This window comes from Bacillus rossius, chromosome 3, assembly GCF_032445375.1.
Source record: "Bacillus rossius redtenbacheri isolate Brsri chromosome 3, Brsri_v3, whole genome shotgun sequence".
In the NCBI taxonomy this organism is placed as follows: Eukaryota; Metazoa; Arthropoda; class Insecta; order Phasmatodea; family Bacillidae; genus Bacillus; species Bacillus rossius.
Genome location: NC_086332.1, coordinates 84,950,678 through 84,974,384, shown reverse-complemented (window position 1 = coordinate 84,974,384; position 23,707 = coordinate 84,950,678). Strand labels below are relative to the sequence as shown.

Here is a 23,707-nt window from a genome sequence, read left to right as displayed (position 1 = left end):
TCATTTCTGTTTCGGTATCTAAAATCAAATATATTCCCACTAGTACAACCAACAGCTTAACGTATATAAACATTTGATAAGAGTCCTTATTTCGTATGATTATGCGCACAGTTGAATTGCTTAAAACTAAAGTGCGACCAACATAAGTATGGCCTTCATGTCAATCTGCACGCTGTAATATTTACAGTTTTGTCTAAAATACTTTAACATGAAGCATGATGCTCTCACTTGGAAGCCATGATTCCACTATGATTCTAACTGCAGGTGCTTGTGCACATACAGTTACCGGCAGACGAATCAGCAGTCGTTGCTTTGTGTTTGTGTGAGTTCCCTACCACTGGCTAGACTGAGTTCATCATGGTCCAGTCTGAGACTGGGAGACAACTGTACAGCTCAGTGGCATACACGCGAGCGTAAAAATATTTGGTCCTTTACACCCAATAGTCGCAACTTAACTTGCCATAGCTGATGTTTGTACAACAGCCGATAGTGTAGTAAGACCTGCGCGCGCATCTCTTTTCCGCTTGTATGGCTAACTGTATGCCACGGCACATCTGTTGTTTATAGAATTTGAAACAGACTTCATAGCGTCGTACCTGATTTTTTTTTTTTTTTTTTTTGCTTGCGGATATTTCGCGCTATCTGAATTTTACAGACGTGCTAGTCAAGACTGGGGAAGTAAAATTAACATTGTGCTAAATGAATTTGTGCAATATGAAGATGTGCTAAGTGAGGGATTGGTGTATTAATTAATTTACAACACTCAAAATGCCTGTCCACATATTAATCTCTCTTTTATTTATTCAACTGTTTATTCTCCCACCGGAGCTCGTCTCGACAGTGGCTCGCCCTACTGATCGTCTCTTACCACTCACCTCTGCCTCACACTACTCGTTCGTCCGTCTCACACACACACCACAGTCCTGGATGCTTCAATTCCCGACCCACCAGTCTGTGCACACGAAGCCTTTTGCTTGTCGTCCACTTCCTCTCATCAAGGGGTCACTCGCCCTCTTCACTTCACTGCTTCGGAGGCTGGAATTGCCATTGTTATACCACTCAGCCCCCTTTTCTGGAATAGTGTCGCATAATCTGTGTCAACTTGACACTCGAAGCTCCCAGAACAATGGCGTTCTAGTTACGCCAGCCTTGCGGTGGACTGCGGTAGCTCGCAGAATACTCCAAAGGGATAGAGGGTCAATGACAAAGCACCGCTGCTAATCCGACAAGGAATCAATCTGTGTGCTTCTCTCCCCCTCCCCCCTTAAAAATAAAATCAAAATTCAACCCAACTAATACATCTGCATTTCAAGTAGTAATAGGTACAAACATTTTATGTCAGAAGAAATTCACCAACTTGAACAATTATCTCATCCTGTCTCTGAATGCCTGATGATCTCTGCTTTCGCAAAAAAAAAAAACACCGGGTGAAATTAAAAAAAAAGCAATGTATGAGATACAAAAATATGGTAATTTAAATCAGAATACATTTTTTATATTTTAAAATGTTAAAATGAAATTGTATTTGCAAACAAATCCAAAATTTTATGTATTGAATAATTAAATGAGTGAACAGAGCATCTAGCCCGGAGTGCCAACAATGAAGTCGTAAAATTAGATTTCAAAAACCCTGGAAAATTTTGATACTCGACAATACAATGTATCCCCTTGTCAATGTGAATTTCAGTTCGAACAATTGAAAATTAGATAGTAACACTGTAGTTACACATTTCCATTGCATTACTTCCGTCACATTCACAAAATTACTCCCACCAAATGCGGTACACCGAGAGCTAAGATGTTACACATCAAATATTGCATTTTTAAATTCTATAATTAAGTTTTTTTTTTAAATCAAAACTTTAAAAAGGGCACAGTTTATGTGTGCCCTTGGATAAATCATAGTATATTGATATGAATGACAATGATATCCCTGATAACAAGCAATGACCAACTCTGATCCTATGGAGGGACCCTCTACAGTAATGTAACAGGTCCCACTGTAACGAGTAATTTGTTGAGAGTTGTTTATCTACATAACTATTTGAAAATTTTAAACTCAGTCGGTAAAATATTCCTATAGATATAATTATATCTGCCATCGGCTAGTTAAAGAGCAGGGTATTCGTGGGCAAATTTTAGAAGCTAGGTTCTTAACTTTAACAAATTCTTAAATTATTAAAGTTCGAGAAGTTAGGCTTATTTATAATTTGAACTCAATATTAACAAGACTCTAGACTTAAAATTAACTACTTACTCAGTTCATATCTTTTCACTATTACTTCAAGATTACGAAAAAAAAAAATCTCTAGTTCAAAGATTTCCAACGTTCGCACAATCGTTGACGTTATAGTCTCTGTATCGGTCGTAGTTTTCTCTTGATATTCCCGGGGATAGAACCTCGAACCTGTTCCGTCTTCTGGTAGTTACATGTTGCACTTACCGCATATCCATACCGAAGTCTGTATATTCGTTTCAGACAATCAAATCGCCGACGTCACCAAAAGTCAACAAAATTTGCGTCGTCTATCACAGTTTGATGATCTTTAACAAGGATGATGCTTGAATCCTGCTTCTATAGGTTGGTGGTCGTAGTTTTCGAAGAACTGGTGCTGGTTTCGAAGACTCTCCCTTTGATTCATAGAATGGTAAAGGTGCAGCTCTTGAAGTGATTACACGCACACCATCAGTTCTCAAAGATTCTCATGTTAAGGTAGATCAAATTTTAATAGTGCGTCTCTTAGTATGTATAATTGCACGAATAATTCACTAGTAAAGTCGGTAGTTTCTTCTTTAGCGCGACAAATCAATCGTACCGACATGGATGAATCCATCCACGACAATAGTATATAGTAATCTTGAGAGTTCACTCAAAATACTGAAGTAATTTTATAGTCTATTTCTATGATTCTACTAAATAATTGTATGATGCAACTTCAGTAACTTACATTTAATATTGCTGACCTCAGACTTGACATTTATTCATGAAATCCCTTTCACAAGCTAATGGCTCTCCCAAACATTCTTATTCGTTCTCCATTCTTTTTACAAAGATAAAAAAATATCGTACTAGACAACAGCATTGATTATAAATTTTAAACAACCATAGAGATCGATGATACTACACAAATTATAACTAACACATCAATGATATTAAACAATATTAAAATAAACATGACATACATATATTCAATTAAGGTTGCCCTTTATAGTAATTTAAAGCGTACTGCATGTTGTTGCAGATGATGGCTCAATGACAGGCGAAGAATCGAGGAGCGAGGCTCACATGAGCAGCTCCTTGGATCGGCCCGCAGTTATGCAAACACTGCTAAATATTGCCAGCATCTTGTGGAGGACGTTCATTAAGGCCTTCGAGGAACATCCCAAGGAGTTGCATGATCTCCACAAAATTTGCCAAGGGTACCTCCCCAAATGGTTTGGTTTTTTCAAGGTATGAAATAACTTTGTTGGTATTATTTATTTTTAATAACAGCAATATTAAATAGTATTATTTTAGTTTGATTTCATTTCAAAAATAATTTTTTGTTACAGTTTTTTATCTGTGGTATTATTATTATACAAATATTTTTTAATATATGTCTGTTTGAAATAGGGAAATTTTTAAGAGTGATATTAGCTGGTTTTTTTTATTGATATTATTCTTTATTGTTGTTTCTGGAGTATACTTAACACAATACAAAAGAGATACCATACAATGTGTGTTTAAATTTTTTACCAGTATCATTGTTATAACATAAGTTAGGAAGTTAGTATGGTTAACATGAGATAACTGTCAGTTTATACATCCGAATTTGCAAACTGTCATGTAGTTCTAAGATTTTAGTATGTTGTTAGGATCTGTGCCAACAGTAAGATAACAAGAATGCAGTTTTGAAATAAAGACCTGTGCGAATTGCTCAATGCCCATAAAACAGCCAAATGTTTGCAATTGATTTTGTTTTGGCTCAGTATCTCCAAAAATATGTATGCTAAAGAAAATGTATTCATTTTGTTGTTTAAGTACATTAAATGTTATATAATTTAAGATTGAACCGAGGTCTGTATGTTCAGAAGTCACAAAGATACAGCTTTCAAACATTTGCATTTTTTTCCCCTAAAAGTGAAAACGTTTCTCTATGGTAGTGTACCTTTCCAAATAATGTAAATATACTCATTCCTCGAGTATTCATAGGTAATGAATCTGTAGTACATTTACTTAACTTTAATTTGAGCTCAAAAAGATGCCTGTAGGTGTAGACCTCTGAAATGGGCATAAAACTAAAATTAAGAAGAAATGGATTTTGAAAAAAAAATCTATAACTAGTTTTTATTTTTTATTTAAAAATATAAATTAGAATAGTTAATTCTATATGATAACAGAGGTGTGGTGGATGAGTGGTTAAAACACTCGCCTCCCACCAAGGCAACGAGGGATTGATTCCCTGTGGGGTTAAACCCAGATTTTTCGCAAGTGGGAAATCTGGGTTTTCTCGGGGTACTCCCTACTTCTGTTTCCCACCACTAATTAATTCTGTCGCTGCTTCATATCCAATCTCATCCCACCTCATGTATTCTTCAGGCTGGCCAGAACGATAGGTCTGTCCCTTGGGTAGGACATCTGGCTCCAGTGAGTGCCAGCCCCATTCCATCCATGAACAAACCTTGTCACAGGTGGGAAACTACATGTCAGTTTTCATTTTTCAGTACATACATAGTAAAAAAATTATATACTTTAATGTAATTTTATTTTTTAGATGGCACTGACTTTGAGAAATCCTCTGTAACTCCATGAGCAGGTGGAGCTGCACAACTTGTTTGGGATCTTTCAAATGATCAGATGGAATGTTCTTGCATGATTTGCCACAGCAAAATTTAATTAGTGCTGTGCATTTTAATCCATCTTTGCATCAGATTCATCTTCCACTGCATTATTTTGTGCATTTTCAAGATATCAAGTGCAGTAGATTCTAAAGTAGTGGGATCTATGATGGTTGTGACTGGGAAGAGTCCCTGATTGTCTATCTTCTACCCTCAATCTGTCGGGTTTATTTACCCCCTACCACTTTCGAACTCGGTTGTTAGTTCTATAACAATGCTAGTTCTATAACAATGATGGCGTGCAGAATCTTCTGTTAACAGCAAACAAGCAAGGTTAATCTTTTGGTTGGTTGCCGACTTTATGAAAAGCTGGTAGCAGAGGCTATGTATGCTAAGTGTCTTTTGTATCACCCCCGTAAAGAACCAAGAAATATTTCTCCCTCAGCTTTGGCATTGGCCTCATGACTGAATCTGGCTGTAGGGAAACTGCATCCAGTTCTGGGAGGGGGGATTGTTCTGGAGAACTCTGGCCAATTTTGTTTTTCGCTGCAAGAAAGGGACAGGGTTGGTGTTACACCTGCTAAAGACATCTGGAAGAAGAAAAACTTATTTTTCCAGAGGAAGACATTCATTGTAAATGTGTGCAAACCATTTAAAATTACCAGAGGTCCATTTCTTCTCCAGTAATGATAACACAATCAAATATTGCACTTTTGGATAGTGCTGTGTCAGTGATGTCCTGATCTGCACCTTCTTCGGCTTCTTTCACTGCAAGCCCTGCTGCTTGAATGCATCACGAAGCAGTTGATATGGCTGCTTTTGATATCATTCGCCAATGGTTTTTCTGAGATAGTTTTGTTATGTTAGACTCCTTAAGAAGTATATCGCTGAAAGAGTGAGCATTAGTGTCACATCTTTTAAGCAATTTTGGAATTTTTGTTGGCTGCATCTCCAGGGTAGCTGTAATACAGCCAAGACATTGCTTCCTATTTTTTTTTATTATAGGTGACGTAACCTGTTACAATGGCTCTTGCAGAATTGTCACAGTGTTAAACAACTTTGTGTAAAAGGTATCCATTATCCTCTACTGTGCCGGAAATTAGGCATTTCGTCACGTTTTTTAAATTTGTTATTATAATTTTAAATTTATTTTTAGAAATTTTATTTTTCAAATTGATTAGTTACAAAAGGGGTGATTTACACTTTGTTCGGCTGGTGTACGCCACATAGTTAAACTTTGTGCCAGTGGACCGAAGCACCTTTCTCAGGGACCTATCTGATATTTTGCTAGTCTAATGTGGACGTTGGCAGCCCGGTTGAAATTTCTCTCGCCTGCAGTCACGTCCCGGGTTTGTAATATTAATTCACTGCATGACTAAAATCGCATAGAGCAGCTTCTGGCTGGCAAGCTGCTACTTCTCAGAGACCCGCTGAGAGTAGCGAGTCTCGGCACGAACGAGTCTCCCGTGGACCTCCGTTCCCAGCCATCTCTGCGCTTTTTTGTCCACCCTCCCCTCTCTCTCCACCCCCCTGGTTTGCAGAATTTAATGCAAGATCATTGCCCTGTGGTGAACCCCGCCAAGACGATGGCCTACTCCAAGGACATTCTCCCTTGCCCTAAAGAGCCCCCCCCACGACATCTAGCGGCAGAAACTGTAACGTCTTCTCTTGGCGCCAGCTCGTGGAGCTGACGTCCGCGACACCTGTGGGCAATCTTGCTAACTCCCCCCTTTATGTCCCCTTTAGGCCACCAGAGTGCACCACCAGCTACGCCATAAGACCTCCTCGCGGCCTGTAATAGTCGATTGTATGTTGCTTTCTGTACCTGCCGGTAGAGACCGCAGCAGTCGCTCTTGTTTAAATAATTTCGGGCCGGCCCTCCTTTTTGTTACTTGCTAAGACCTTTTATTGTGATATAGAAACTATGCCAAAACAAAACCTATTCAAATAAACCAGGGAAACCTATAGACCAAGCTACTTATGTAGTGTTTATTTATCATATACCTTATTCTATTTAATGGTCCACTAGCTCCCAAGTTGCTTGTGTGCAGGGAGTCTAAATTTCTCTGGTTCACCACCTCGTGCCCCCTCTGGTAAATAACTTTATTCTTCTTAATATTTTGCCCAGCAGTTTCCAAGGTTTTTTTCTTATTAAATTAAAATAATTTAATTTTGAGGCACGAGGGGTGTTACACTACTATAAATGTATTGCTGTCATTTGGGATGTTGCTGGAGAGTAGAGTAGAAGCTGAACTTTTACATTCCCTTTTACATCCCCTTTTCATTGAAAAATGTAAGTGGGAAAGTACTTATTCATACTTGAAGTGATCTTTTAGTTCCTCCTCCAATGGTTTTGTTGTGCACACCCTCTGAAATTGTGTCTTCTCTCTCATTTGCCACTTTGACAGAGCTGTTAATGGATACCAATGTGAATACTTTTTCCTCATGTTTCAAAGTTACTTTCCTAAATGTGTTAGCTATGATATTGATCACTCCTTTGGTCTCAGTTCATTGCCTGTGTGGCAATTGATGTCTTGACTACCTACAACTCCACAACTGAGAAAAAGTAATTTTACAGTTACTGTAAATGGAGGGTGGAGTATAAAGAAGTTTTTCATTTTCCTCCACATCACCTCACTCTTGAATGATCTGAGGTGGCCTCATCTCAACATCTTGTTTACCAGTAGAACAGAAGATGTTCCTTACATATGCTTAACATGTACACCATTCCAGAAGATTTTTCACTTCTATTTTTTTTAAACAAGGTACTTATCTCATATGATTAATGTGATTTATAGTAATCTTCTATACACATATAAAGAAAAGTCTCAATTTGTTTATTTTATTACAAATTTACAGTGCTACTCGGATATCTGATGAAATTTTGAACACTTGACCTTCAAAACAAGAGGAAGGTTACTGTCTACGTGGGATTTCAGAACACCACCCCCATCCTCCTTTCCCACACTCATTGAAGCAGAATTTCTATAGTTCTTGATGAAAATTTCGCTGTTTCATTGTTTATGCTTTCTTCATCTCCTGGGTATGATCACATTATGTTGATACCCAGAGATTCAGATATACCATTCCATTTCAAGCAGTTTCAGTATCCCATTGAGTATGAGTATCAAAAAGGCACAGGGGCAATCAATTTATGTGGTATCAATACCAGCTTGCTCAAGAGTTGGCATGCCAGATAGTTTGCTCATTAACCCTCCAAATGGACAAATAGAAAAAAAATATATATACCCTCAAGCTTTGAAATAAAATTTTTAGAATATTGTTACGATTTACCGCGGGTTCGTAAAGGAGAGCCCAATTAAAGATTTTTATCACACACACAGTTTTATTTATTGCCACTACTTATGTCACTTACAAATAATCTAAAATGGCAAATAATCATTTGCACTTAAAAATGTTGCTTCCCCAGTCATTGTTTTCACACACCGCACACCTCGCTGGGCTGCACCTCTGGCGCAACTCTCGCCGCAGCACCCCTCGTGGGTCTCCGCCGCGGGACTCCGTCGCCGCACTCCGCCGCCGCCGACACTTGCCTTCACCGAGGATCCGCTCGACGCCTCGCTCGGAACTTCGCCGCGCCCGCGACACTATTGCCCGGAAACTCCGCTGCGGGAAGGCTCCCGCCTGGACTCTCTCTCTGAACTCCACTGACTGACTCTCCGGCCAGTGTCCTCGGGCATATATATAGGCCCCGGCGCAATTCCAGAACTCACGAGAGCGGCCGGGGCCTGTCGCGTCATTCCGCGCCGATACGACGGTAGAATCTCTCGAAACACGTGTCGGCGGCTCGTGCAACTCCCAGCTGTCCGGTGTCAGTTACGTGTCAAAGGCAGGGTGCCGCGCGGGGAGTGTTGGGAAGGAGGGGGGAAAGCGACAATCCTTGTTATCTTCCAGGCACGCGCGGTGAATCTCATGTTGCGGCAGTCGCCAGCCAACTCTGCATCTGCATGTGTCCTGGCCAATGTCACGTTTGTAACAATATGTAAAAAAAGAATGTTTGATTGGTTGGTTGTTTTCTATCTAAATAAAATCAACTGTCGACATGATATTTAAAAAAACTATCCCCATCCTACTAAAAGACACATGCATAAAGCTCAGTCTATGCCGGATGCTTCAGCTAGTAAATAATTTATTACAATATAATAGTCATAAATACACAATATTTAAAACTTGCTTAGTTTAACTTTTTTACTATTATTTTAAAGTATATTGTTGATGTAGTTGTGCTCAAAACAGTTTATAATAATTGATTTTCCACTATCTATTTTTCATAATTTTGGTTTTATGTACAATTTAGCCAATTTTTGTACAATTTGGCTCAATTTAGCAAAAAAAATAATAATTCATTGTCTATGTTTTTCATCATGGAATGAGTACATTTCCCTATACTATGCAAAGAACATAACCAATACAAAGTTTTTTCACTTTTAAAAAAATTTAATTTTGAAAAGATTTACTTCAAAAACTTCTGGACATACAGAGTTCTGTTTGGGCTTTATTTGTAGAACAGTTAATTTACTGAAAAAATAAAATATTAACTTACTTTTTCTATTGGACTCATTCTTCAGGAGATATTGAGCAAAAACTGAAACAAGAGAAATTTTTTGGCTGTATTAATCACTGGTTATGATTTATCTCTGTGTGCAGCACTATAAAAAATATCTTGGTGACGTGTTTACTAAGGGAATGTGTGGCAAGAAGCTACAGGCACGACGGAAAGAATGAAGAATGAAGTGGGTGGTGCTGGTTGTGTGGCCTGCAGGGTACGGTGGCATTTGACTGTTTACTGCTGCTGATGACGCATCTGCCAGCTGACCTGGTTGCCAAGATGAGTGGCCTGCAGATGAGCCTGATGTCGCAGCTAAAGCAGCTCCCTGCAGACGTACCAGATGCCACGGCTAGGGCCTTGTTGGTGCCGTTAGTGCTTTGGGGTAACGGGCGCTGCATCCTAGAGCTCATCCAGGACTGGTTCAACGAAGCCTTCCGCCACTGCAACCTCAACTGGACCCTTAGCACCCTGGTTGGTGGCTCTTGTATTTAACCAATACATTCATAAATGATACGAGCTGTAACTTAACATTAATATTTAAATCTTATCACACTCATTTGTTTAAATGACATACCCAAAGCAGGCGCTACGGTACTGCCAATCTTGAAACTCATATAAACCAAATTTTTTCCACTATCTTGTAGGTAACTGCTCTTCTTAATTGTTGTTGTATTAATCTCTGCCATGTTTGTTTTGATTTTTTTTTTCATAATGACTTGTGTTATACATCCAGAACACTTTAATAATTTTCCTCTGTTTTTTTTCCCCCCAACCAATAGTATCAGATACTTGCTATGTGACTTGTGAATGTTTTGTAAAATTATTCTACAAGAATGTACATATTTTATTTTTTAAATCTTAAAAAATTTCCATTTCGTAGCTTGTGCGAAATATATTGTCGCGGGGGGGGGGGGGGGGTCAATCGGTCGGCTTTACGATGGATTGTTAGAGGGCGCCACCACGTGGTACGGCACGTGGACCCGGTGAGACTCCTAACTCAGGGCGTGACGTCGCCCATGTGAGACGTGATATTCCCCCTTGAAAACATCTAGCTCTAATTTCTGCCCGCTCTCAGCGTCGGGCACGCTTTTCCCTACGAAGTGGGCTCTCAGGCGTCCCACACGCCGTCACTCTCCACGTGGTCACACAGATAGAAAATAAAAGAATAATACGTTAAATTTGCACGTCTGATTTATTCTGCTAATTCCGCTCACACACGTACACGGTTGAAACAGTACAAAAAATGCCCGCGGCACGAATCGGTTTATTGGTGATGCGCCACCACGTGGTCACATATTGAATTACGTAGTACAAGATAAAAGACCGAGACTGGTCGTAAATTAATTAATAAAGCAGTCCCCCGACCGAGAGCTGCTCCGAGGACTATAAGAAAGCGATTGAGATGAAATTTAAAGTTAACAGAATTACTTGGCAGAGAATACAAGCGGTGAGGTCCCCGGAGTGCTGATGGGTCTGCTCTCGGTCGTTGATGGCGGAAGACTGGGGTGAGATCATGGCTCGCTCGACTAACATGGCGTTCTCCCGCCGAAACAATTGCCGTTAAAAGATATTAGCGAATTCGTGCCACGGGAAACTAAATTAACATGACAAGAAAGCATTGAAAATTATGTAACAATTTTTGAATGAATTGAAAAGATTGTACAAATTATAATTATTAAGATTTAACTTTAGTTATTGTCTGGCTTTGGGTTTCCTCGGGAATGTCCGGAGACGCTATGATATTTTAATACATTATTTAAAAATAAAAGTACACAAAACCCTCCCGGCCGATCTGCCGTCACGTTGCACTTAGGGAATATAAAAACAAACAACACAATTATATTTTGCCGTCACCCGACCTATGTGAAAGGCCCGGGGGGTACCTGACGGGCGCTACGGGCGTCGCGGTGCTCTTGTTGTCCGGAGGGGCGCCAGGCTAGCGGGCTGCTAGGCCGTTGGTGTTGGGTCGATGGTACTCTGCCCCCGCGTGCCCCGCCAGGTACACGGCTTGAATCTACCCTGAATGGCTCTCCCTTGACTGTGAAGGCCGCTCGGCCGTGTGGAGGACGGGAGACTCCGGAAAATTAGTATACACGAGTTGGTGAGAATTACCTTTAATCTAGTCCCGCTACAAAACACTCTCACCAACACTTGGCGACGTCTAGCCGTTACACAATTAACACAGAAAAAACATAACACTACGCGACACTAATGGTTACCGCGGCAGTCTCGCGGGACGCGGGTCGATGCTCGCTGGAGACGGCCAGCGCCGAACATTAACGGGTGCAGGGGGGGCTCTATGAGCGGGCTCCTAAATTAGGCGAAACACTTACATGAGTGATACGATCTGCAGCACGGTATCACGGTGAAGACGGTCGGGATAGGCCCGGTTCCGTAAAAATACGCGCCGAGTCGACGTGGGCAGCTATGAATTAATGAGGTTTAAATTTAAAGATTTAGTATAGAATAAAAATTAATCAATGAAGGAAACTTGGATGCTGCCCACGGACACACGTCTGTTCCCGGCGTGGAGTGGTTCGAGACTGCCGGACATGGCCGCCTCGCAAGGAAGTGAAACTTTCTCTTCTTTGTGAGTCGGCGTCAAAAAACTTATATTAACTTAATTTGCTCTATTATAAGCTAAAAACACGTTCCAGGTGCTCAATTAAAAGGTAGCACCTGGTAATTGTGTGCTTAAGGCTTAACAACTGTTTTATAGTAGTATTTAATTATTTGAATTGTGGCATCAAGTTGGCGACTGTAAATTTATCAACATATTGTCTCACTGTGAGCCGTTTTAGTTGGATTTCTTCTAATCTGACACGATCATAGTCACGGGCATTTTAATTAAGGCCAGTGGCCGCGGTGACTTTTAATAAGGTTTGTTGTCTATTGGGGTCACGCCCGGGACGCTCGCCTGACTCAATCCGGCTGGGCAAGGGGCGCGCTCCGAAAACGGGATACGGTACTGGCGGTGCGGAGCACGGGCTTAAAGGCCATGGTCAGTACGACGTCAATATACTTATGTTTTTAGGGGTGCGGCGCACTGCATCTAAGCGCCCTCTTGCCGGGCGAGCACACACGCACGCACACGTACGCACAGGTAGGCGGGAGGTTTGAATGGAGGGTGGATGGTGTTTGGGCGGTGGCATATCGAACTTAAGAGGGGCCGTAGGCCCGGACGATGTCAGTATGATTTTAAAAATAAAAATAAAAATGGTCATTTCTGTGCTGGTTACGAAATTAAAAAACTTGCATTAGAGTACATTACTACATTAAAGCTAATTACTGGGATAGCATACTTATCTACAACATAAAATTAATCTTTGATATGTGTAGTGACTACTATAAACATTTTAAATTCATTAACCCCAGTATTTCAAAAATCAATATAGACTTATTAGAGGATTCTCGCTTACTTATTAATGGAATCACCAGAATTATTCTCTGATAAATTATTTAATAATCCATATTCAATCCTCATTTCAAAATTAAATTTCTTGGAGATATACACATTCAACAATTTTAGGTAAGACTTTAAGGATAAGCATAAACCTAAAAGGTGGCAAAAAAATAATAATATTAAAAATGTTAATATCACAAATGAAATGATAAAACATTTCAAGATCTAACAGATATTCACTTTATTTTACCAAAACTTATTATTCCTTTAAAAAAAACTTAACTTTTGGAAAAAACCATAGTTCTACAAACAAATTACGGGAGCTTATTAAAACTCAAGGATTTATAGGTAAGTTCGAAGGGGCTTGCAGAAATACAACCATAATGAATTTGGATGAAAGGGAGTAAGCAGCATTTTTATTTCCCTGTAAAGTATTATTTTTATTTTATTTTATTTATTAGTAATATGCCTACCAGCGGTTAGAAACTTAGGGGTATGTACAATATATACAAAAGGGCAACTCACATGAAACCCCTAACCCAAATTAATCAAACAGGAAAAACAATTATACAAGACAACAAAACAAAAATACATAGGATAATAAAACAGTATAAACAAAATTAATGTAGTAGTTCATTAGATATGACCTTCAAACAATGAATATATGAAAGTGCGATAAACTGACATGAATAATGCTTTAGTGTTGCTGATTTAGATAAAACTGTTTGGACTTGTGTATGATTGGACTTGTGATGTTTTTAAATTTGTGTAAATATGTTGGGACTAGAGACATTCCTTATATCAAGACTGTGTTTGAACTTCCCGCGCTACTGGCTGCGGTAGCGCCACTAGCTGGCAGTGCCGGCAACTAGTCAGTCTTTGTTATCGCTCCGCCGCGGTAAGTCGTTCCGTCAGGAAGATGGTGTTATCAGTCCACAGTCAAAACATTTGGTCCTCCGGGCCGGATCTTGCCGGCGTGTTTAGTCTTTCAAGAAATAGTTTCGTAGGCGTTTAGTTTACTTTGTCGGCGTGTGTCGATATGCGTCGTTCAGTTCGAGTGTGGTCCGTTCACGTCTGAAGTGCATTGATCATAATTTTTTTTGTACTCTGATGCAATTAACTTGCACGTGTAAATGCATCCGACGTGAAGCACGCTATTGTTGTGTTTGTCACGGATTTGGAAATTATTGAATTTGTCCTGAGTGCGCCGTGCCGCGACTTTGACCTCTCCTTTGTATTACGTCGCCGTCCTTTATCCATGTTCAGGGTCTGGCACCTTTCCCTTGTTTGTCCCTTCGCCTCCTTTGTCTGTAGTGTCTCGTCGCTGCCTTTGTTCTTTAGTATCCTGTCGCTGCCTTGTTCGCCGTATCCCGCAGCTGCCTTTGTCCGTTACGTGACGTCACATTTCTTTGTGTCAATGAATAAAGATTACGTGTTTTGACACAATAACAGTGCATCATGGCAGACGTTCGGTCGGCGTTATTGCGCCTTAGACTTGCTGAAGACCAGGTTGAACGTGCGGCGGACCTTGCACACACTGCGGAGGGTGACCCGAATAAAAGGGGCCTATTTCTTGCAACGGCTTGTGATCTTGCTTCAGTGAAAGCTGGTTTTGACGCAGACTATCTCGCTGTGGAGGCTGCAGCGGACCCAGCAACGGGTTTCGATCCTGAAGCCCATGTAGCTCGCATAATCTCATTTGAAAATTACTATTATTCAGTGATGGCCGCCGTGGAGTCCCTCACTATTGAAGAGAGGGCTAGAGACTTAAAGGAGCAAACAAAGAGTACTTCATCCGAGAATTCTCACGTTGCTCTACCAAAAATAGGTCTGCCACATTTCAATGGCAACCCTAGGGAGTAGATGAATTTTGCCAACCAGTTCACCACTCTTGTGACAACGAATGCCAACCTTACTGAGGTTGAGAGACTAGTGTACCTCAATACCGCACTAAGTGATGAGCCACTTCAGTTGATTCAGTCGTTGACAATCACAGACGTGAATTTTAAAGTAGCCTGGAAATTACTCACTGATCGGTATGACAACAAACGCTTAATCATATCTGTTCATGTTGAAGCCCTTCGGCAGGCACCCTTTGCATCTGCTGATGCACCAGCATCACTTTGACATCTTTTAACGGTTATCACGGAAAATGTGGCAGCATTGGCCGCACTTAATGTCCCAGTCAGTCAGTGGGATTTAATATTACTTTCTATTCTCTGCAAGAGATTAGACGTGGTACTTCAAACCCAGTGGGAAATGACACTCACCGGTCAAGACCTACCATCCTTGGCCAAGTTCACCGAATACCTGGAAAAGCACTGTCGTGCTCAGGAGGCTGTGATATCATCCAGGGGAAGGGTACCCAGAACACAGATCACTCTGCAGAAAAATTTCCCCTCCTTTGCACCTGTTTGTAAGTCTGTTCTGCCTAAATACCAAAGTGCAAATACCTTCGTTGCCAAATCAGAGACACACTCCTGCCAAATGTGCAGCAGTGCTCACTCATTGTTTAAGTGCTCTAAATTCAATCACCTTAGCCCAACAGAGAGATACTCTGTAGTCAGACAACACAGACTATGTTTGAACTGCTTTAGATCATCACATCAAGCAAAAACCTACCTCGTGGGTTCATCTTGTCGCCATTGTGGTTCGCATCATCATTCACTTTTACATTTTGAGGACGAAACTTGTGAGGATGAACAAGGTGATGCTGCTCCCGACTCTGCAGAGGGACAGTCGACTGTACACGACGTAAATCCAACCTCAACATTATCCACTGTCACCTCTAGTAGGGCTGTGCACTCAGTGTCAACAGTCCTGTTGTCGACAGCCCAGGTTCAGATTCATGACGTGCGTGGAAACCCACATACGTTTCGGGCCCTGCTAGACTCTGCCAGCCAGGCCAGTTTTATCAGTGAAAGATGTTTTCAGTGTTTGAGTCTGCCTCGCAAAAATGCTCACCTACCCATAGAAGGTTCATCCAATACACCAGTGAATGTTGCCAAGTCTTACACTTCAGTGGTAATTAGCCCAGTTGGTGAAGACAGTCCTCGGTTTGCTCTCGATGCCTTCATCCTTCCAGGAGTTGCTAATAGCTTGCCCAGTGTTCAGTTGCCTTCTGACACTCGTCAGTCTGTTGTTCACCTCAAGCTAGCGGATCCCTCATTTGATATCCCTGGTGCTGTAGATTTGCTTCTTGGAGCCGACTTGTTTCCACAGTTATTGACTGGTGATAAGTTAGAAGGCTCTCCCATGGCCCTCAACTCAGTACTGGGATGGGTCCTTATGGGAAAGGTGGAGACAGCATCTTGTACCTTTTACATTCCTCATCACTGCGTAATCAAGCCAGACAGTGTAGTCTTCGATGCTTCAGCCAAAGGTTCAACTGGAGTATCTCTCAATGATGAACTGCTCACGGGACCCAAGCTGCAGCAAGACATTGTTAAGGTACTAAGTAATTTCCGCCTTCACCCAGTGGTGTTTACCGCTGACATAAAGCAAATGTACAGGCAGATAGGTGTGCACAGAGAGCATCAATATTTTCAATGAATTGTGTGGCGGTTCGATAAATCGGAACCAGTTGAAGATTATCGACTGAAAACAGTGACGTATGGAATGTCTTCAGCACCTTACTTAGCAATTTGCACCCTGCATCAACTTGCTGCTGATGAGCGGGAACAGTTTCCTACTGCTTCAAGAACACTCTTGTCAGATATCTATGTGGATGTTGTTGTGACTGGAGCTGACTCAGTAGATGCAGCCTTGGAACTTCAGCGAGAACTCATGACACTTCTTGATAAAGGTGGGTTCATGTTACGCAAATTCATGAGTAATAATCCTGTGCTCCTGGAGTGGCTCCCTCCCAATGCTGTTCAACTGCCAAGGCCATTCTCCATGGACCAAGACAGTGAAGTAATAGTAAAGGTACTTGGGCTGCAGTGGAACCCACTCTCGGACACTTACTCGTACAATGTCCAGGCTAGCTCTGAATCACCAACTAAACGCTCTATCTTGTCTAATTTGGCTCGAGTATTTGATCCTCTTGGTTTCCTGACACCCTTGACCATGTTCGCGAAGAGCCTCATCCAGGAGTTATGGCTGAAGAAACTGGATTGGGATACAGTTCCACCGCCTGAGATTGTAAGAGTGTGGGAATGTTTCAGTAAAGACTTGCCACACTTGTCGTCCCTTACAGTTCCCAGACATGTCAAAGGCTGTTCAGATTGCTCTTATGAACTTCATGGATTCTGTGACAGCTCTGAGAAGGGTTATGCAGCTGTTGTGTACCTGCGTGTGAGTTGTAAGGGTGATGTGAAAGTACATCTCTTGGTTGCAAAGTCAAAGGTCGCACCTGTCAAGGTAGTTTCATTGCCTCATTTAGAGTTATGTGGTGCTTTAGTGTTGGCTCGGTTGCTGCAGCATACTCTGGCAATATACAAACACCATATTAAGCTTCAGTCCATAGCTGCATGGACTGACACCCATGTTGTTCTGGCATGGGTCAATACTGCGCCACATCAGTTGAAGACTTTTGTTGCAAACAGAGTAAGTGAAATTCAAGACTGCACTGAAACCTCCTGGTGGCGACATGTACGTTCCGAAGACAACCCAGCCGACTGTGCCTCTCGAGGCTTGCTTCCCGTAGACTTGCTGAACCACTTGTTGTGGTGGTGTGGTCCACAGTGGCTAAGACATCAACCCTCTCAGTGGCCTGTCCAAATAGCATTTGATGACATGGCACCTGATTCAGTGGTGCTAGAGAAAAAGAACCTCACTCTCATCAGTGTTGTAAGACCTCATCAGTGTGATCAACTGCTGGAACGATGTAGTCGCCTGTCAAGACTGCTTCATGTAACATGCTACGTGTTGCGATTCATTCACAACTGCCGTGCCAAGCAGGCGAAGTTAGTAGGTCAGATTGGTGCTCATGAGATAAAAGGGGCAATGATGTTTTGGGTCAAACGAGTGCAAGCTATTGTTTTTGAGGGTGATATGACAGCTCTAAAAAATAATAAGTGTACATCCCCACAGCTGCGTAAACTGGTCCCATTCCTCGATCCCTCTGGAACGGTCAGGGTGGGCGGTCGATTGCCTCAGTCTAGTTTGCCCTTTGAGCACAAACAACCCATTCTGTTGCCAAAAACTCATCGATTCACAGATCTCATCATTAGTCATTACCATGAACTTAACCAGCACCCTGGACTACAAACTCTGCAAGGCATTCTCAGAGAAACCTTTTGGATCATCGCAGACAAGCAAGCAATACGTCGTCGTTTAGGTCGTTGCCTTAAATGTTTCAAGGCTAGACCCTCTACTCAAGCCCCATTAATGGGTGATCTCCCAGCCATGAGAGTTCAACAAGTGAAGCCCTTTTCCAAGACAGGGGTTGACTATGCCGGTCCCTTTACCATAAAAATGGCACGTATTCGTCGACCTACCCTATTAAAGGCCTACATGTGCATCTTTGTATGCTGTACAACTAAGGCAGTGCATGTGGAACTGGCATCAGATCTGTCCACTGAAGTTTTCATTGGAGCTTACAAGCGCTTTCTTGCTCGCCGGGGCCGATCATCAGACATTTATAGTGACTGTGGGACAAATTTTGTCGGAGCTCGCAATCATTTGCAAGAATTACAGCAGCTGTTGTCGTCATCAGAACACCAGAAAGGTGTTACAGAATCTCTGCAGCCACTTGGAGTGACATGGCACTTCAACCCCCCGTCTGCCCCGCACTTTGGTGGGCTATGGGAGGCAGGGGTGAAGTCCTTCAAGACACACCTCAGGCGAGTTATTGGCGAGCAGGTACTGAAGTACGAGGAATTGTACACGGCTGTGGTGCAAGTGGAAGCAATCCTAAATTCAAGACCACTATGATGTTAAAGTGGATGTAGGCTATGACAACCAAGGCCATAAGAAAAGTGGTTGAAGAGATCCTGAAGACATTCTTCTCTTCAAAAGTGATTACTTGACATGTTAACAAGCATGCTTGACAGGTGATCTTTATGTTGACTAGAGAGAGAGTTGCCGTTTCGTGACCCAAAAGTAATTTCTGCAAACACTGAAGTTGCTTCATAGCGACTAAAGTTATATGAAAACAAGTGGATCACAGGGATATGTGCTGACAAATTAAAAATAAATTTTTAATCACTTTGTTTAAACCCCCTATTCACTGAAAAAATGAAAAACTTTTCAGCTTGACCACTTCTGGAAAGATATGCTTGAATCTATTAGGTAGATTATTTTATGGTACTCTTAAAAAAAGTGTTTGTTCTTTGTTATGTTAAAATGCAGGAGGCATCAGTGAGATAAAAATATCTAGGAGTGTGATCCACTATGCTCGAAATGATTGATCAAGATACCACAAAGCTTTGAAAAGATGGAAACAAATTAAAATTAAATTTTAAAGGAAGAAAAAAGATCAGCAGAAATGATTCAAGAATTGAAGAGGGGGACGGTACATAAAATTTTAGAAGAGGCTCAGAAGGAAGCTTGACTATAAGAGGATGAAATCTCTTTCATTACCAAGCCTTAAAATGTGGATAATTTCATTGACCTACTTAATGTTAACACAGGCTTTATTTTTATTGTTGTATGTGGTCGTGTGAATAGACTTATCAGCATTTTGAAATGTCAGTAATATTGTACATTCTACAAACATTTTATATCTTAACCATGTTTTCTTAGTTATTTTCCACTTACAAAATAGCAGCTTTATCATTACTTCTTTGAAATATTGAATTGTTTAAGAACTTTTTAAATTTAATCTTTTTACAATATTGTATGTTGGTTCATTTGTAGACCTACACATATAAATATTAAAAACTAATGTTTTTGTATATTTTTGATAATTTGTTCTATTTGAAGTATAATTGCATGTAGTTAAAAACCACTCATTAAAAAGAGTATTTAAGCTAACTTACACTGATCTCTCTGAAAGGACATGTGTTATACAAATTATCAGATAGTCATGCAGTAAATATGCTGTTTAAAAATTGCTGTTTTCAAACTTTCCAAAATCCATTGCCATAATATGTAATGGTCTTTAAAATTTTCTATTTGAACTAAAAACCATAAAAAAACCATGGAAAAGTCAGGGAATTCATATAAAAATTTTTTAGCAAGATTGTTTTAGATAATGTTTCATTCGTACCATAGCAGGATGTGTGAACCGATTCCTGTGCAACGTTGGCATGTGGGGGATATAAGACAGTGGCTCGTGCAAAAAAGCATTTCTTATGATGTCAGTATGATTAAGTGGGAATCGCTCGACATTATAGAACGGGAAATGCATAAGTATAAAAAATACAAACTTGAAGAAATAGCCAAAAGAGTTGGATGAACTATACTTCACTTTCCCTCTATCATTGCGAGCTCAGCCCTATTGAAATGGAATGGGCCTAAATGAAATCATTTGTAATACTGCATAGCACAACTTTCAAGGAACATGATATGGAGTCCTTAATAGCACTGTTATGACCACTTATAAAAACTGGGAATATTATGTCAAAAAGGTTATAAAAAAATGGAAGAAGAGCTATGGAGAGAAGGTTTTTGATCAGTTTGGCCTCATCAAATTCATCCCAGTTATATCTATTACCCCAACCACATTCTCCTGGTCAACCCTGTCCTACTCTTGTGGAAGATATATCGACTTTGGTCAGCAGTAGCAATAGTAATTAAAAGGTATGTGTTATTAATTTCTTTATTGAGTTTACTTTACAATTTCATTTAAGTATTTTGTATGAATTTGTACCAATGAATGTCTGTGAATGGTTTCTTGTTCTAAATTAGAGTAAAAAAAAAGGGTGTGGCTGTGTCATGGACACGGCCGTGTGTTGTACATGAATACGTGTACGTAACAGGTAATATATTCTATACAAAATATAAAATATTCTATTTTTTTATTTTAACACCATATATATTCACTGTAACTATTTTAAACTAATGTTTTATATATGCAATCGATAGATTTTGACGAGAGCTGGCGATTGAAACTTAAATGAACGTCGTAGCTTCTCCGAGTCAAAAGTTATACTAAATGGAAATCTTGAAACGCAACAGTAATTAAATTTTGGATGGAGATGATAGATATGTAGTTGCAACACCAAAATATATCCCCCGATTTTGTTATCATTAATTTTTTGAATTTCCTCCCACTATGGAAGCAATTTTAAAGACATATTCACGTCAAAAAGTTGTGATATATTACAAATTTATAATAATAATAGTATAAAATATAAGTTATGATATGAGTTCTTAAAATGCTTCTTGCGCAATAGAATTCCAAAGAAACAAATTTGGAATTCGTAATTTTTGTGAGAGATTTGGCAACAGCATGCGCCACAAGCCATGTATTGCAATCTAAGAGTGAAACTGTCTATATATAAACATAGGACTTAATGTTTTCATAGCATAAATTAATTAACATTACTGTAAGAACATAAATAATTTTTTAAACTTAAACACCTTTTCAACCATTTAGTCTGCTATTCCATGACACGTATTTAAAAGATTATAGTAAAACATGCAAGTTAAAAAAATGACAAATAATTTTATAACAAAATAAATCATAATTTTATGTATCCTTGTTTTGTATTGTACTAATACAAATCATTTTACCAAGTACCAAATTACTATACTTCAAACTGCCACCATTAGTTGATTTATAAAATTAACATATTTTAATATTTGTTATAATAGTATGCTACATGGGATCATCAAAACAAATATTCTATAGGTATTTTTTATGGATTTATATCTGCAATATTAAAATTATTTTCTAGGTATTACAACCAATCCAAATATATAATTTCATAATTTCAACATCTTTCTTAAAAATTGAGTTTTAAGGGTCCAATTTTATACACAAGAGTATTGGCTGGAAATAACTTTTGTTGTGAATAGAGTTCAAACTATCCTAATTTTTTTCTATTGTTGGATGTACTTGAAACAACGAACCAAATCACTGTTTTATGAACGACTGATGTGGTACCACCTTAATACTGTATTTAAACCCTCACATTGTATTCACATAATATTTTATTTTAAATTATTTTTAAATAATCCTAACATATGTAACAGTAAAACGGTTTCAACATGTTAATGTTTCGTGAACTTAAAGTTGTTAGGTTGTACAACCATAGTGCTTAACCTTCAGATATGATAGGTATTTTTTTTTCTTTCTTTCCCTTTTCGAGTTGCATGGGGGGAGGGTTGTGTGCAACTATCCACAATCACAAGTTTTCATTTTCCCAATCTAGATTATACTTGGATAACCCAGCAGACGTTCTTGCAGATGGATGGTTTGTATGTAATCTAAAATCTATAAAGTGTTTTAAATGGTATTCCATTTTAAACTCACTCACCAATTTCACTTTTAATTCCCCCCTCATTAGTTCTTGTTTTCTCGGATGAGACAGAGCATTGGTTATCAGTGAAATTGTTTTTTTCTGGTAAACTATTTTCTTTTCTTTCAGGAATTTTCAAACTGTGGGAGCAAATTATCGAAAAACTGTCTATCCAGCACTTTTTTGTGTTTGGTAAACCATTGGCAAAAAATTTTGGTTATAATTTTTACACTCAGGGATTCTTGGATTTCCCTGATGCATTGTTACTACAAGCAACAACAGTTAGCCTATCTTTGCTATTCTTGTGGCCCTTAGTGGAATATTCAATCTTTGATGCTAATGTTTTGCTCAGAATCATCCTGTAAAAGAGCCCAATTTAGTCAGCATTATAAATTTTATTGGGTTTCCATTTCCCATTTAAAACAAAGCTCTCTCCAGTCACAGTTAGATGGCGAATACTATGTCGGATTTTCCAACGCTCTAGCCACCGCTGGCTAGCAATGAATTTTAAGTCAGGATTCAGTAACGTTTTGTTTAAGTTGAAAGCTTTATGGGCCAAGATCGGTCCAGATATAGGCACACCACGTTCTCGCTGAGCACTACCACATGAATGATGCAATGACTAGTGTTTCATATCAATTTATTTTCTTGCTTATTTCAGTTAACACAATTGAAGTTCAAACTCCCTATTCAGTAGCTATTTTCTTCAATGCTTCTCCTTTATTAATTTGATTAATAGTGTCTAACTTTTAATACATTGAAACTACAACCTTCTTTTGCTTTGATGCTCTTTTAATACTACACTTTGAAACACTTGAATAAAAAAAAAATTGTTTAGCAATAAAGTTAAACAAAAATAATCTGGTTGAACCACACAGCACAGATAATAAACAAAGTTTAATTGCTGTTTGAAAACGGTAGGAAAACCGAAGAGATTGAGGTAGAGGAAATGATGGCTAGGTGTCAAGGACAACTCTCTCTCCCAGTGCTATTTATAGCTGGTTAGTCAATCCACATCAACACCTTTTGACACTGGTAGAGCTTTCTTAAACAACAAAGAGCATTTTACAGTAGAGCACCCCTCGACCGTAATTCCCACAAACGGAACTCCCGATATCCGGAACTAATTTTCCAAAAAAAATTAAAACATTACAAAACATCTCCAAAACATTTCCGCATTGGAATGAGTTTTTTTTGCTTTTGCCTGACTGTACATGGCTTGTAGGCGCGCGCGCGCGCACGTCTGTCAGAGAGCTAATTATAGCCAGTAATTCCCGCGCATTGCGTAAATAAACCGCTGGTTTTCGCGTCGGACGTGAATTACTATAAAGATGTTTATGCTATAAGTAGTTTTATTGTTTCACTATGTCAAGTAAACGGAAAATTCCGGCCGGCCCGAGAATGTACACCGACTCCCACTACACACGCTGTCACACATGATAGCCAGTAACATTTACTTCCAACGTGTGATGCTTTCAGTTTGTAGACAATAATTGAGTGTACAAATATGTGTTATGTACATATTTATACCTTAATATATGGTTAAACAGTCTACATTTACCTGTA

At 39.6% G+C, this 23,707-nt stretch overlaps 1 protein-coding gene across 5 annotated transcripts in view; it reads left to right on the top strand.

Annotated features, from left to right (window-relative positions):
- The window catches only part of LOC134530997 (uncharacterized), a 291,668-nt gene that overhangs the window by 175,289 nt on the left and 92,672 nt on the right, over nucleotides 1-23,707 (top strand). For all 5 annotated transcript variants that reach the window (XM_063366412.1, XM_063366415.1, XM_063366413.1 and 2 more), the window contains 2 exons: nucleotides 3,243-3,451; nucleotides 9,602-9,859. In XM_063366412.1, the coding sequence (XP_063222482.1) occupies nucleotides 3,243-3,451; nucleotides 9,602-9,859 (467 nt within the window). The remainder of the gene's footprint in view (nucleotides 1-3,242; nucleotides 3,452-9,601; nucleotides 9,860-23,707) is intronic.